At 36.4% G+C, this 14,916-nt stretch overlaps 1 protein-coding gene across 1 annotated transcript; it reads left to right on the top strand.

Annotated features, from left to right (window-relative positions):
* Positions 1 to 10,665: 10,665 nt before the first annotated feature.
* Positions 10,666 to 12,585, top strand: LOC115244077 (piggyBac transposable element-derived protein 4). The gene has a single exon (XM_029821463.1). It carries the CDS (start codon positions 10,666 to 10,668, stop codon positions 12,583 to 12,585), a length of 1,920 nt encoding a protein of 639 aa, XP_029677323.1.
* Positions 12,586 to 14,916: the final 2,331 nt, after the last annotated feature.

The raw sequence follows: 14,916 nt of genomic DNA, 5'->3' as shown, positions 1-14,916 counted from the left end.
AAGTTATAGACCAAAAAGCGGAAAAAACGGGGTAATTATTTCGAATAAGGCCTTTTCTGAATTTTGACAAATATGATCGGATCTCTCGGTAAAACTCTTCGTTGTGACTCCAGCAGTGATAATCAGTCGGGGGGCACGTCCCCCATCACCCCCACCCCCCAAAAGAAACCGAAAAACCCCAAAAATTACCAAAGCAAAGCGAGGTCCCATCCACACAACAATTGTGGGGTAGACCTTGCTTTACTTTGTAAAGTATATGCGTGGACACAGTGGGTCCCCCCCTACGGGGGGGCTCCACTTCCGAAAGATATAACCTAACTCAAACCTATTTCTGATTTAAAACTAAAATTTGGTTTGGGTTGTGGGGTGAACTTTATAGTACAAAATTATCTAATTTTCGGTAATTTTTGGGGTTTTTCGTTTTTTGGGGGGTGGGGGTGATGAGGAATGGGCTCCCCCGACTGATTATCACTGTTGGAGTCGCAACAAAAAGTTTTAGTTGGGGGAGTTTTAAAGATTAAAAAATTAATAATTAGTAAAAAATAATTACTAATTATTCCAATAATTAATAATCGGTCTCAAATAAATTACAAATTACTCGAAGAAAAATTATTTTATTATTTTAAAAATTAGTAATTGGTTCAAAACAAATAATTAATTATTGCATTTAAATGTGGTTTAAAAAAATAGTTATATTGATCTTAAGATCAAAATATAAATATTAAAAAACAGCATTTTTCGTCTGATATAATATTAACTAGGGTGGCCGATTGAAAACAAAACAGGCATGTTTTTTGGCATTTATAATTTCATTTGTCCGAAAAATGCTCGGACAAGTCAATTTTATTTGCAAGGGGGACATGTTAGTTGGCTGTTTCCGTTCATCTAACTTCAACCCCGAAAAGAAGGTTAATTTCACCTAGAATTTTTTTAAATAGAACCATCCTAATTTTTTTATATAAACGACACGTTCTTTCACTAATAGCGGCCTCACCATAAGTATTTGAGAGCATTCGATGAGCCTCAGCCGCAGATTTCGTCATATTGAAGCAGGAAATTAAAACCTCCTGCAAATGACGAGAATTTGGCTTGTAAACTAACATTTTCAATCGAGAATAACTTTATGATGCAGACACAAATCGACTAATGTTTCTATGGGGTTATGTTGACAGATGCCCAAGTCTATTGCATGACGTCTATGATCTATTTATTTCGACCACTACTTACCGCTAAAGCCATCTATAGGAAAACGGCGGAAGCAAAGTTGTACACCTAATATGTCTGTACAACAACTGACGTATGGTCATCTCAAAATCGTCGATTTATTGGCATGACAGTTCATTGGGTAAGATAAATGTTCTTTGTACTTTTTTACTAAAAAAAATTTAGTATATAATTTCAATTTTTTTCAAGTAACGCGTAGAAAAGTCGATATATTTTTAAAAAATGATTGATTTAATTTTAAATAATTTATCTATAATTTTATAGTAGAATATTAAAATAACACCCAAAATTGGTCAAATGCAAACGCAATGGTAAGGTGCACTATCACAGTTTTCTTCGCGCTCTCATATCCATAAACATAACATATTTCTCTTCCTTTATCGACTCATCACAACGGTTCTCATTCGCATTTTGACATTTCAAGCTTCTCTCTCTCTCTCTCTAATTATTTATTAAATTAAAAAATAAATTTAAAAAATATCAAAATTATCTCGTTATATAAATGCATATGTTCCTTCTCACTCGATATCGTGATCATAATGTGATTAAAGGTTATTTTGTTTTGAGTATGCAAAGAACTATTCTATGAATTCTAGATTGATGAACAAACTCTGGAACGCCACTCACATGCAATTGCGTGTCGATAATTTACCGGATTACATTCATATGATAGAGTAGCTCAAGTAATTAAAGATATTCATGCTTCGTTTGGAATTAACCAGAATAAAGTTATAGCTACAGTGACAGATAATGGTTCAAATTTCGTAAAAGCGTTTAGAGAATTTGGAATTAATTATGGCAATTTATTCTTTCATGATAAATATCAAATAAACAAAATATTCTTTTAGACGTATCTCTTCGAACTTAGACAGTTAATTTACATTTTTTTAAAATATTTACAGATGAGATTATGGAAGAACCGGTTTTTAATATCGATCCTGATTTGGAGCCTGAGGCAAAAACAGAGCATGCAGAAATTGAATCATTTGGAGATAGTAATGGAGATGAATCAGAACACACACTTCCTCAGCATTTACGTTGCGCCAGCCATACCCTCAACCTTGTTGCAACTACTGACGCACTGATGGGCGTTGAATCGTCCAAAGATTTAAATGGGGCATATAAGCAGATGGTTGAACGTTGTAACTGTTTGTGGACTTCAATGAATTCACCAAAGAAAAGTGAAAAATTAAAAGAAATTCTGGGACAAGCTTTGAAAAGACCTATAGCAACCCGATGGAATTCATTGTATGACTCATTGATGCAAATCTTCAGTTTAAAAGAAAAAATATTGGCAAAAGTTGAAGAACTTAGTTTGAATAATCCGCTAACAGAAATGGATTTCAGGTAAAAATAAATATTCTAAACTATATTAGGGACTTTTAGAATTTTAAATTTATAACGATTTTAATCGCAATTATTATTGTAGATTTATTGAAGAATACCTTCATTGCAATCGACCCATAGCAGAAGCCCTTAATATATTACAAGGCGATATAAGATGCTCTTACCGATACTTACTTCTAACACTTATTTCCGTAAAAAATAAGTTGGAAGCTTGTCAGAAATTAAATTTAAACGTTTGCAAGAAATTAGTATTTACATTGTTAAAAGGACTGATTTCTCGCTTCAAACAATTCTTCGATGTTGAGGCAAAAGGCCGGGTTAGTGCTGTAGTTGCAGCTTTCCATCCACAATTCAAGCTAAGATGGTTGGGTAACAACCCATGGTTGCATCGCAACACAAACAAACATAGGTTGCTAGGTTATTAGCAAATGAAGGCGCTGTTGTCGAGTTGGCAGGCAACGAGACAACCGTTGCGCGCGCAATATAGATGGCGGCAGAAAGTTATGCCGAACGGGCTATAAGCCCTATAGCGTCTTATAGATTTATGGCAGCTGTCAAACGGTATGGTCGTTTTTGGATATTATTATACACGTTGGGATATTATTACCCGAGTTGTATCAAATTAATAAAGCTACCGTTCCTTTCTAATCAGTGTTCTCTTATTTGCTCGGACGTGCAAAAGTGACGCGATTCGCGAATATTGAGCGGTTGCGTTGCGCGCTTGAGATATTTCAAGATCGATCCGTGGACGCAACATTTTGGGGGCTCGTCCGGGATCGAACATAATGAGTCATAATCACGAGATTATACGCGGAAAGGGATTTGTGCCATGACTTCGCTGTGTGTTTCGACTTTTGAGCCAATGCTGGAAGCGCTATAGATGGCGATGCGTTGGATTAAGGAGTTACGCGAGAAGCAGTCATAGCTAATAATAGACTATCTATCAGCAATCAAAGAAGCAATGGCAGCAGTCTATGATAGCATCGATGACCAATATGTAAAACTAAATGAAAACTTTGACGATTTCTTCGATCTTACTTGTACTTCCAACCGACAAAATATTAATTAAAGTTTTGGGGGGAGGGACGAGTAATTCAGAAATAATATTTCAAAAGTTCTCGGCAGAAATTAGATCTGATTTAGAATTACTAAATTTGTATCCTAGTATTAAAAAAGTGTTTATAAAATTTAACACTCCACTCCCATCATCCGCCGCCGTGGAAAGATTGTTTAGTTTCGCAACTATGTTTAATTTGCCAAAATTCAATCGGTTAAATGATGAAACATTCGAGATACGAGTATTAATGAAATGCAATGCAAGTGCTGATAAAAAGAAGTAGTTTTTAAACTCATATTATGTAAATTATTTTGTCAATTCAATCAATGATTTAACACGTGAAATTAATAAAAAAGAATTTATTGAGTAATTAGTAATTTATTTTCGATTAATTACCAATTTTTAAAGTGATTAGTATACTGGGTGTAACTAAACAAACGCATATGGGCAATACTATCAGATACAGAACAATAATTCAAATCGAAAAGTCCTGAACCATTTTTTGATCTGAGCTTTCTTTACGTTGTTATGTGATGTTAAAGTTAACTAATCAGCGCCTGTTTACAACGGAAAACAGAAAATATTATTTTCTGTTAATTGGTCAATGATTAAATACGTAACATCAATAAAAAAGAATATGGAACATAGTTTTATATTATAACTATTATTATATTAAATATTATTGCTGTGATTCTCTATATTATACGGATGTAAATACACATATATTAATTTGTAAAAAATGAAAGTTTGTATATATTTGTATAAATATACAGAGTGACTAACCGAAAATAAAACAGGCGTATTTTTTGCCATTTATCTCATTTGTTCGAAAAACACTTGGACAGATCAACTTTATTTGCAAGGGTGATATGTGATTTGGCTATTTTTGTTCACCTAACTTTAATCCCAAAAGGAGAGTAAATCCCAAAAGGAGAGTAAATCTTACCTTAAATTTTTTAAATAAAACCACCTTAATTTTTTTATATAGATTGATTCTTCGCAATATTTGGCATAAAATGTTATAAGGATAAGATGGCCAAGAAGTGAATAGTTTACGAGATATTTTGTACTTTAATTTGACATAAACTATGAAATATCTCGTAAAATATTTATTTTTCAATTATGTTACATCAATATTTTTATGCAAACAATAATGAAAGAAATCATTTGGTGTAAAGAAAATACATCGTTGTTTTTAAGAAAAAGTATGTAATTTGCAATTAGCAAAAACAACTAAGTGTTTTCTTTACGCCAATTTATTCCTCTCATTATTTTGTGCATAAAAGAATTGAGGTAACATCATAAAAAAAAATGAATATTTTACGATATATTTTATAATTTATATAAAATTATGTCAAATTAAAGTATAAAATATTTCGTGAACTATTCACTTTTTGGCCATCCTACTTTGTAATTTTTAATGCCGAATATCGCGAAGAATCGATTTATATAAAAAAATTAAGATGGTTCTATTTAAAAAATTCTAGGTGAAATTAACCTCCTTTTCGGGATTGAAGTTAGATGAACGGAAATAGCCAACTAACATGTCCCCCTTGCAAATAAAGTTGACCTGTCCGAGCATTTTTCGGACAAATAAAATTATAAATGCCAAAAAACATGCCTGTTTCGTTTTCAATCGGCCACCCTAGTTAATATTATGCACTTACGCTGGCACAGATGTACACCGCAGAGTGAAGCGAGGGGGGGATTTAAGGCGGGAGGAGGCACGAACCAAGCATCCATCTCTTCCGTGGCAGCGGCACTGTCGTGTCTGTATAGGGCGTTTACACACTTTCCTCAGCCCGACAAATAATTGTTAGAAAACAACATTTGCGGGTCTGAAAAATATGCGAGGTACAAGTGGCTGAATCGGGAATCGAACCCGAGTCTTTCGCTTTCCGGGCAACTGCTCTTACCACTGAGCTATTCAGACCTCGCACCTTACGCCACTCTAACACAGTACAGTCTATCTAATAATAGACATTGGGTAGAGAATAAAAATCGCGAAAATTTCAATGGCAATAAACTCAAAAATAAATTGAAATCCGGCTATTAAGTTATAATATTTATTACTCGATAAGAGATTAAATCGTGTTAAATTTTATTTAAATTTGAGTGAATATTCTTGTTTTTCTGTTTTGTTTTTTTTATATATAGGAAAATATTTATTAAAAAATTGAGAATAAAGAGAAGAACTACTCATATATCATGTAGTAGATGATGCTAAGAAAGCATTGTAAGAAGACTACTTCACTCGCAGTTTTTGAGCCGTAGTTTTTCTGTGGGTCGTAGGGCGAATGCCGAAGTAGGGACTTGGGAAATCCTCTTATGAGGACGTTGTGGGTCCATGGTGAATACCTCCCTCTTATCTGAAGATTCCCGAGATGCAACAGCGTCGAGAGAGAGATTCCCGAAATTAGGCAAAATACGAGGGGCACCAGAGCGCAGAACCGAAAAGTACATTGGCGGTCGATTGGGTTTGGTATGGCGTGTCGCTCGGTAACTTGGGCAGAAGCCCAAGGTAGAACAGGAAGATTCGTCGGAATCCTGGAGTCGACGTTGGAATGTGCTGTTGGTCGATTGGGTCCAGTATGGCATGTCGCTCGGTAATTTGGACAGGAATCCAAGATAGAGCACGAAGGTTTGTCGAAACCTTAGAGTGGACGTTAAAGCATACTGGTGATCGATTGGATTTATTAAAATGGATTGCTCGATAACTTAAACAGGAGTCCAAGGTAGAGCAGAAAGATTCATTAGGAATCCCGGAAAAGAGATGTTCAAAATCTGTATCGATCGTTACATGTTACTAGTTAGAAATGTAACGAGAAACTAAATTCTCATCGTTACTTCGTTACACATGTAGCGAGATGCCAATGTTATTCGACACATTTATAAAAAGTAACGAATTTTTTTTCGTTACTCGATACTTTCCCAACGAGTTATGAAATTTACTTTGTTACTCGATACATTGTAACGAATGACGAATTTTTCCGTTAGTCGATACTTTTCTAACAAGTGCCGAAATTTATTTTTAAGCATTTGCGATGTGCAAGTCATACCTTGAATTTGCTCGCAACTGTCAACATTTTGAAAATAATCAAGTCCTCGAATTATTTCTTCTCAATTCATTTTGGAGTTCTAGAAAAATGCACGGCAGTGTGGAATATCCTCCGTTTTCCAAAGTCGAATGAAATCGTGCAAGAATATCTACGAACCGCCTTATCTCGTCCCATCATTACACGGTGGAACTCACTATTCGATGCCCTGGAACGCATTGTTGCTTTCAAGCAACAAATTGTACAAGTCAGCCCTCTAGTTAGAATTTCAAATATATTAACCGAGAATGATTTCAGATATCTAGAAGAATATCTGAGGATCTTAAAACCACTAGCAGTGACAATTGATCTCTTGCAAGGGGAAAGTTTTTGTTATTACGGGTATCTCCTTCCGTCTTTAGTATCTTTGAAAGGGAAATTAAATAAATTGTATCAATCAAATCTAGATGCGAGTACACGGTTTGGACCGCTGGTAAATGGTATAATTGAGTCACTAGACAATAGGTTTCAACCATTCTTCATTGTCGAAGATGAAGTCGCAGGAGCAGCGATTGCAACCGTTAGCCGTCTACGCTTTAATTCAAGATGGCTCATTTCCTTTCCTGACTCAATTTGTCGGAAAGTAGAAACTATGTTTTTAAGAGCAGCCATAGAGGAGTATCGCAAGGGAGGACAAACGACTCTAGAAGTGAACGTGCGTGAACAGCAGAACGACGATTTTTTTGATTTCGGAAAGGAAGCTGAGATGGCTGCGCTACTTGAAAATGAAACCATGAGCATCGAAATTGCCAAATACATGGCAAGTCTAAGCACCGACTTGGATATGTTAAAACAGTTCCCCCTAATAGGAAAATTATTTATTAAATTTAACACGCCGTTGCCGTTATCTGCCCCTGTCGAACGTTTGTTTAGTTTTGCAACAATGATGAACTTACCAAAATGGAATCGTTTATCGGGAGAGCACTTTGAGCAAAGGGTACTGATGAAAGCAAAAGCCGTGAAAGCTTCAAATACTGCGAATCCTCAATAAAGTGGCGATTAGTAACGAGTACCGGCATATAAATGAGATTACTTTTTTATAATGGGGTTATCGCCATTTTCACTAATCCATCTGGTCGAGTTATTGCCACTTTCTCTGATCTATATGGCCGAGTTATCGCTACTTTTACGAGATTATTAATATCATCAACTTATCATCTCATTAATATAAATTTTTGAAAACATGATAAGAATATGTATTTTACGTCTGTTTCAATAAGCTTATCTTTATTGAACACAAATTATATGCAGTTATCGTGAAGTTGAGATTTTATATGCAAATTCAATCTGCAATCTTAATTTATCCTTCCTTATTGTTAGAAAAAATAAATATATAAAATTAGTGTCGATTCATCTATCTAGTTCTCTGATTAAATGATTGATTTATTGATTTGTTAGGTTATTATCATTTTTTTTATTATTGTTTAATTAGTCACTACAAGCAACCATTATTCGGCAGATACCTATTATAAAATAGAGCTATATGTCCAGTGTGTAAACGTCGATTGTATTTAATACGCCAATCGAAACAATGTAATACTTTATGATAATAAACGCAAATTTTTGTTGAATGAAAATGTTAATGCTTATATGACTTTTTTCCTGTAATTCTACCATCTCTAATTTCTCAATGTCATTGCAATAAGAATTTAAATATATTATAATATATGCAGTTGTCTGTAATGTTACGAAACATATCTACTAGATGTTGAAAGGAAGTAAATCATCGGCAGGAAATCACATGAATGGTTACCGCCATGACGTATACTACGTTTTGAAACCCGATTCGACTTTGTTCCATATAGAAACGGATAACGAAATAAATTTCATCAGCCGATATTTTTCTAACAAGTAACGAAAAAAAATTCATTACTCGTTACAATGTATTGAGTAACGAAATAAATTTCGTTACTCGTTTGGAAAGCATCGAGTAACGAAAAAAAAATCGTTTTTATTTAAAAATGTATCGAATAACATTGGCATTTCGCTACATGTGTAACGAGGTAACGATGAAAATTTAGTTATACGTTACATTTGTAATTAGTAACTTTTGTGTAACTCGATACAAAAGTAACTAGATATGGCCATCTCTGTCCCGGAATCGATATGCACTGGTGAAATAAATCTCTCCATTATTGATTGTCGGGACGATGATCTTGAAGAGGAAGGGCAGTGTTCCATCCCTGGATTTCATCCCTATATCGAAAGTGTACCCGTCTCTCGACGGGCGAGAGATCGTTTTCGAGCGCGTTGCCTGCGATGTACATCTATGTCAGCGTAAATGCTGGTAATCTGTCCACTAGAGGCCACTATGTGGCGACGGTGGAAGATCGTATTATTAATTGGGAGTAGAAGAGGAGGCTGCTTAGGCGTAGTAATTTAGGATGGGCTACTCGAGGATCATCCATAGAGGCTTTGCATTTCCTCATGAGCGATTAACCAGCCCTGGCAGCTGGACCATGACTTTCGCTCTGGAGATGTCGGGTATGCCGTCTCTTCGTGGGAGACGGTACTGCATCCATTGAGCGAGATTCCAACATCGTTCTGGAGTCGTATAAGCTGTGTTAAAGTGACATAAGGTGTGAGGTCTGAATAGCTCAGTGGTAAGAGCAGTTACTCGAAAACATGCCTGTTTCGTTTTCAATCGGCCACCCTAGTTAATATTATATCAGACGAAAAATGCTGCTTTTTTTTAATATTTATATTTTGATCTTTACATCAATATAACTATTTTTTTGGAATAATTAGTAATTATTTTTTACTAATTATTAATTTTTTAATAGTTGGTAATTCATTTTTAACAAATTATTAATTATTTTAATAATTAAGAATTTAATTATACTAATTATCAATTTTTTACTAAATTTTAATTTATTTTCGCGTAAATACTAATTTTTTAGGTAATTAGAAATATTTTCTGTCGAATTATCAATTTTTATATAATAAATAATTCCTTTTTGCCTAATTATTAATTTTTCATGTAACTAAAAATTCTTTTGTGACTAATTACTAATTTGTTGAGTCATAAAAATTTAGTTTGTTATTATTGCAATTTTTTGAATAATTAAAAAATGAAAAATGGATATTACTTTTTTGCCGATCACTGATCGTCGCTGTATAAGCGACGGTGTTAACGGATAAATAGAAAGGGGTGGTTTAAGGGAAGGGGGTTGGGGGATGGGAACGATGGAAAACATATCGCATCCCTGGATTTCATCCATGTATCGAAAGTATGCCCGTCTCCAAACGCGTTGCCAAGGGGATTTGTTTATCAACAAATACAGACATGTTGGATTTGTAGGATGTACCGAGGGGTTAACGAGGTTTTAATGAGTCAGGGAGGAAGGCGTGAAGAAATTTGCTAGAACTGGTTGTTTTAATAACAAACGATATTTGTATCACAACTGTATCATTTTAATGACTGGATCTCGCGTATCAAATACTTAACGGTACTCGAAAAGCGAAAGACTCGGGTTCGATTTCCGATTCAGCCACTCGTACCTCGCAAATTTTTTCAAGTCCGCAAATATTATTTTCTAACAATTATTTGTCACAGATACGACAGTGCCGCGGCCACGGAAGGGATGGTTGCTTGGTTCGTGCCTCCTGCCGCCTTAAATCCCCTCCTCACTTCAAACGCAGGGGGTTTGTTTTTCAAAAAAATAGATATGTTGGAATTATGGCAGCTGTCAAACAGTGTTGTCGTTTTTAGGACGACTCCGCTTCTCGCGTTCGGATATTATTACCAGAGTTGTAAATTAACCCTTTGCACTCGAGAGGTGACTCTCACTCACCATGTGGTTTGATGCCGCAACTCGAGAGATGACTCTCGCTCACCACTTGGTTTGCTGCGGTAACTCGATGCGCGGCAGTAACTGTTTACGTTTAGTTTCTTCGACGCGGGTTCCTACGCTCTTTCTGTATAATCTTATGAAGTGTAAAATGACACCCCTTCAAATGGAGATAAGACTTTCTTATCTGAAATTAGTCCGCAACCAGGACCCGGACTGCGTTTTCGGCATTAGTTCGAACCAGACAGTCGTGGCAGAGAGACTACTAAAGTTAAAGTTTTTGATCCCTAAAAACATGGAACGTAATACTGAAATAAGTTCAAGTGAAGATGAGTTCAATTTCACGGTGCTTGACGAGGAAATTACGTCTCTACACAGAGAGCTTGACGATACAGCGAATAACAGCAGTAGTGACGATAGTGACGAAGTAAGAGGTGTAAGAAGGCGAAAGATCAGAGTAATAGACAGTGAATGTGACAGCGATACTGATACTACAGAAGACTCACAATCGGACAGTTCTGAATGGATTAGTTGCACTGAATCTGAAGAAATACCGTCAAGAATACCATTCATAGCCGGCGACACTACTGCAGGACCGCACGTACCACCAGATAAGAAAGAACCATTGGATTTTTTAAATCTCTTTGTTACTAATGAACTGGTGAATGAAATAGTTATTGAAACTAATAATTATGCTACAAAAAAGTTAGAAGGAAAGACATTATCACCGTACTCGATATGGCGAAATTGGCGGAATGTAACTATCGAAGAAATGTGGGCATTTATTGGTGTTATAATAAATATGGGGACAATGCCGTTGGCATATTTACAAGAATATTGGTCACGCAATGATGTCAGCTACATTCCTTTTTATTCGAACAAGTTCAGAAGAGATAGATTCAATCAGATTTTTTGGATGCTTCATCTAAAGACAATCCAAAGACAAGATGCAGGACCACGAACACGCTTACAGCTAGTTGGCTGTTTCCTTGATTATATAAATTCAAAATTTTTAAAGTATTTTACACCGGGAAGAGAAATTTGTGTGGATGAATCTACGATCAAGTTCAAAGGTCGGATCTCCTTTATTACTTACAATCCCAAGAAACCAACCAAATGGGGTATTAGAGTTTATACGATGGCAGACTCAAGTACCGGTTACATCTGTGGCATTCTTCCTTATTATGGAAGTTTGACAACGGACAAGTTGATAAGGACCGACCTTCCGGTATCAACGAGAATACTATTGCATCTTTATACAATGCTGCTGGAAAAAATACCTGGTGCTCAAGGATATCATATGTTCACTGATCGTTATTATACGAGCTATATCTTGGCTGAAGAATTATTGAAATTGAAATGCCACCTCACAGGAACTATCTTAACAAACAGAAAGCGTATACCAGAACAAATAAAAAGAAGAAAATTCGGAAAAAAATCAACAGTAGCATACCGGAAAAGAAATACATTAGTTTTAACATGGAAGGACAAGAGGGTTGTCACATGCTTGACTAACTGGAACAATGCAGGAATGTTGCCTGTGAAACGAATTTTACGAGGTGGAGTAGAAGTGACCGTCAAGAAACCTAACGTAGTAATAGATTATATCAAACATATGGGCGGTGTCGATCGTGCAGATCAGTATGCATCAACGTACTGTTTTTTAAGAAAATCGCTAAAATGGTGGCGTAAACTGTTTTTTGGGGGTTTAGAAATTTGTTCAATAAATTCATATATTTTATATAAAGCCACTAAACAGCAGAAAAGCGAACAGCCGCTTAATCACTTGCGATATTTGAAAACATTAATCCACCAATTGACTGGAGATTTTCGCCAGCCACGCGATCGAGCCTCGACTTCAACCTCCGATTCCGAAGATATCCGCTTGAATGGAAAGCTACACAATATTCTAACAGGAGTTAGGAAGAACTGCAAAGTCTGTTCTCAGAGAAATAAACCCGGAAAAAGGCATCAAACGACATATTATTGTAATACTTGCCCCGATAAGCCGGGCATGCATCTTGGGAATTGTTACATGAAATATCATACACAGAAAAATTACAGAGACTAATATTTAAGAAATTATGTTTATAAAGGTATAAAGATATATAAAATGTTAAAATATAAAAATTTTATACATTAATTTGTGTGTGTAATGATTTTAAGTTACTGGTAAGAAATGCGTCAAAAAGGCTGCAAAACGTCTCGAGTTGCTGGTGCGCCGCGCGAAAAAGGCCCCGAGTGCAAAGGGTTAATAAAGTTCCTTTTAAATCAGTGTTCTCCTATTTACTCAGATGTGCGAGAGTGATGCGGTTCGCGAATGTTGAACGGTTGTGTTGCGCACTTCGAGGTATATCGAGTTCGATCCGCGGATGCAACAATATACGCATTAAATTACTTGATTGACAGATAAACAGAAAAGGGTGGAAAATTATAGTGCTTTTTGTGGATCTAGAGCTGCGTTTGATTCAGTGGACAGGTTCAAACTAATTGCAGCAATATGGGAAAAAGATGTAAGGTAGGGATTAGTATACAGATGTGGGGAAATATTGAAGGAGACGGCAAATAGAGAAGTGTTTTGGACGATTAGAGGGATGAGGAAGGATTGTCCATTGAGCCCTTATCTGTTTAATTTGTTGATAGCAGAACTGAAGGAGGAAATGAAAAAAGAAGGTTTAAGGCTGGAGGGAGGAAAAATTTATACGTTGGCATATGCGAATGGTGTGCTTATTAACAAAAGAAGAGAGTGGAATGAAAAGTACGATTGAGAGATTGGAGAATTATTTTAGAGAGGAAAGTTAGAACTGAATGTGCAAATGTCAAAAATAAGAAGATATAGAAAAAGAGGAGAAAGGATTAAGAAAATTGATTGAAGATGGAGAGGGAAAAAATTAGAAGAGGTTAGAAGAGAATACAAATATTTAGGATATAAAGAAATGGAGGCTAGAAGCGGCGAACAAAGAAGAGAATAAAAAAGGAAGGCAATTTTAGGTAATCTGAGGAAGAAGAAAAAGATGGTTTGGTGGGGATTGGGAAAAGAGTGTGTGGCTGTTTGACGCGTTAGGGTGATTGATGGTGGGTTATGGGATGGAAGTATGGAAATAAACGGAAAGGCAAGGAGTGAAAAGTCTACAGAAAGGATATTTGAGATGGATGTAAAAACTGAAATGGGAGAGCCCGATTCTTTATTTAATAAGGAAGAAATTGCAGAGGGAGAAATGGAGGACAGTTTTGGAAAAAATACGGTAAAAGTGCGGACAAATTTCGGAGAAAATGAGAAAAAAGTGTAGAATGCGGTGGGATCGTCCCGATTGCGCACATTACCGGATCGGACACGACAATATTTCCCGATCAGACATAGACCCGATCGGACATAGACCCAATTGGACACAGTTCTGATCCGACACATACTTTTGCAATCGGAAACAGTCCCAATCGGACATAGGCTCGATCGGACACAGACCCAATCGGACACAGTTCCGATCGGACACATGTGATTGCAATCGGACACCATCTCGATCGGACACAGGCCCGATCGGACACAGTCCCAATTGGACATAGGCACGATCGGACACAGACCCAATCGCACACAGATCCGATCGGACACATCTGGTTGCAATCGGGCACAGGTCCGATCGGACACAGGCCCGATCGGACACAGACTCAATTGGACACAAACACTATCGGATACAGTCCCGATCGAACATAAGCCTTGTTGCAAATAGTTTCAGAGTAATTATTTAGAATAAGGCCTTTTCTGAATTTTGACAAATATGGTCGGATCTCTCGGTCAGCATCATATTTGTCGGTCCGATCATATTTGTCAAAATTCAGAAAAAGCCTTATTCCAAATAATTACCCCGTTTTTAATTAAATTACTAAAACCGATTTTTTTGCTAAAACCGAGCGCAATTACCCAAAGTTTAACCCAATATGTATTCCACTGAAACTAAATATTTCCAAGGTTTATGTTCGTTCGGGACTGTATCCAATAGCGTCTGTGTCCAATCGAGCCTGTGTCTGATCGGGCCTGTGGCCGATCGAGTCTGTGTCCGATTTGGAAATATTGTCATGTCCGATCGGTAATGTGCGCAATCGGGACTCACTCGAATGCGGGTACATATGCGTGTTTGAACGCGAAATGCAAGTGCGTTTTCTGCGGTTGCGTGTATATGTTTATCGAATTTTTAACTATGCCACATATTCGCTAGAATCGTTATGCCATATTTTTGCCAGGATCGCTAATGTACGGCAGGACAGTAACGCGTATTTAGCGGTATAAGCCTCAAATCCACTTCTTCCCTCCTCGTCTTCAAATTGTTTTGCAAAGATGGCCAAGACGATGATTGAGACAACAATGATGTCTATATTGATATTGTTACGACCCTGTGTTATGCTGCCG

The sequence above is a fragment of the Formica exsecta genome, unplaced genomic scaffold, assembly GCF_003651465.1.
Source record: "Formica exsecta isolate Colony F162 unplaced genomic scaffold, ASM365146v1 scaffold791, whole genome shotgun sequence".
NCBI classification, from domain to species: Eukaryota; Metazoa; Arthropoda; class Insecta; order Hymenoptera; family Formicidae; genus Formica; species Formica exsecta.
The sequence above is the reverse complement of the archived record's forward strand: the minus strand, read 5'-3'. Positions and strand labels throughout refer to the sequence as shown.

Excerpts from the sequence above, each read along its gene's own strand:
- LOC115244077 (XM_029821463.1), top strand. The coding sequence starts at position 10,666 with ATGACACCCCTTCAAATGGAGATAAGACTTTCTTATCTGAAATTAGTC.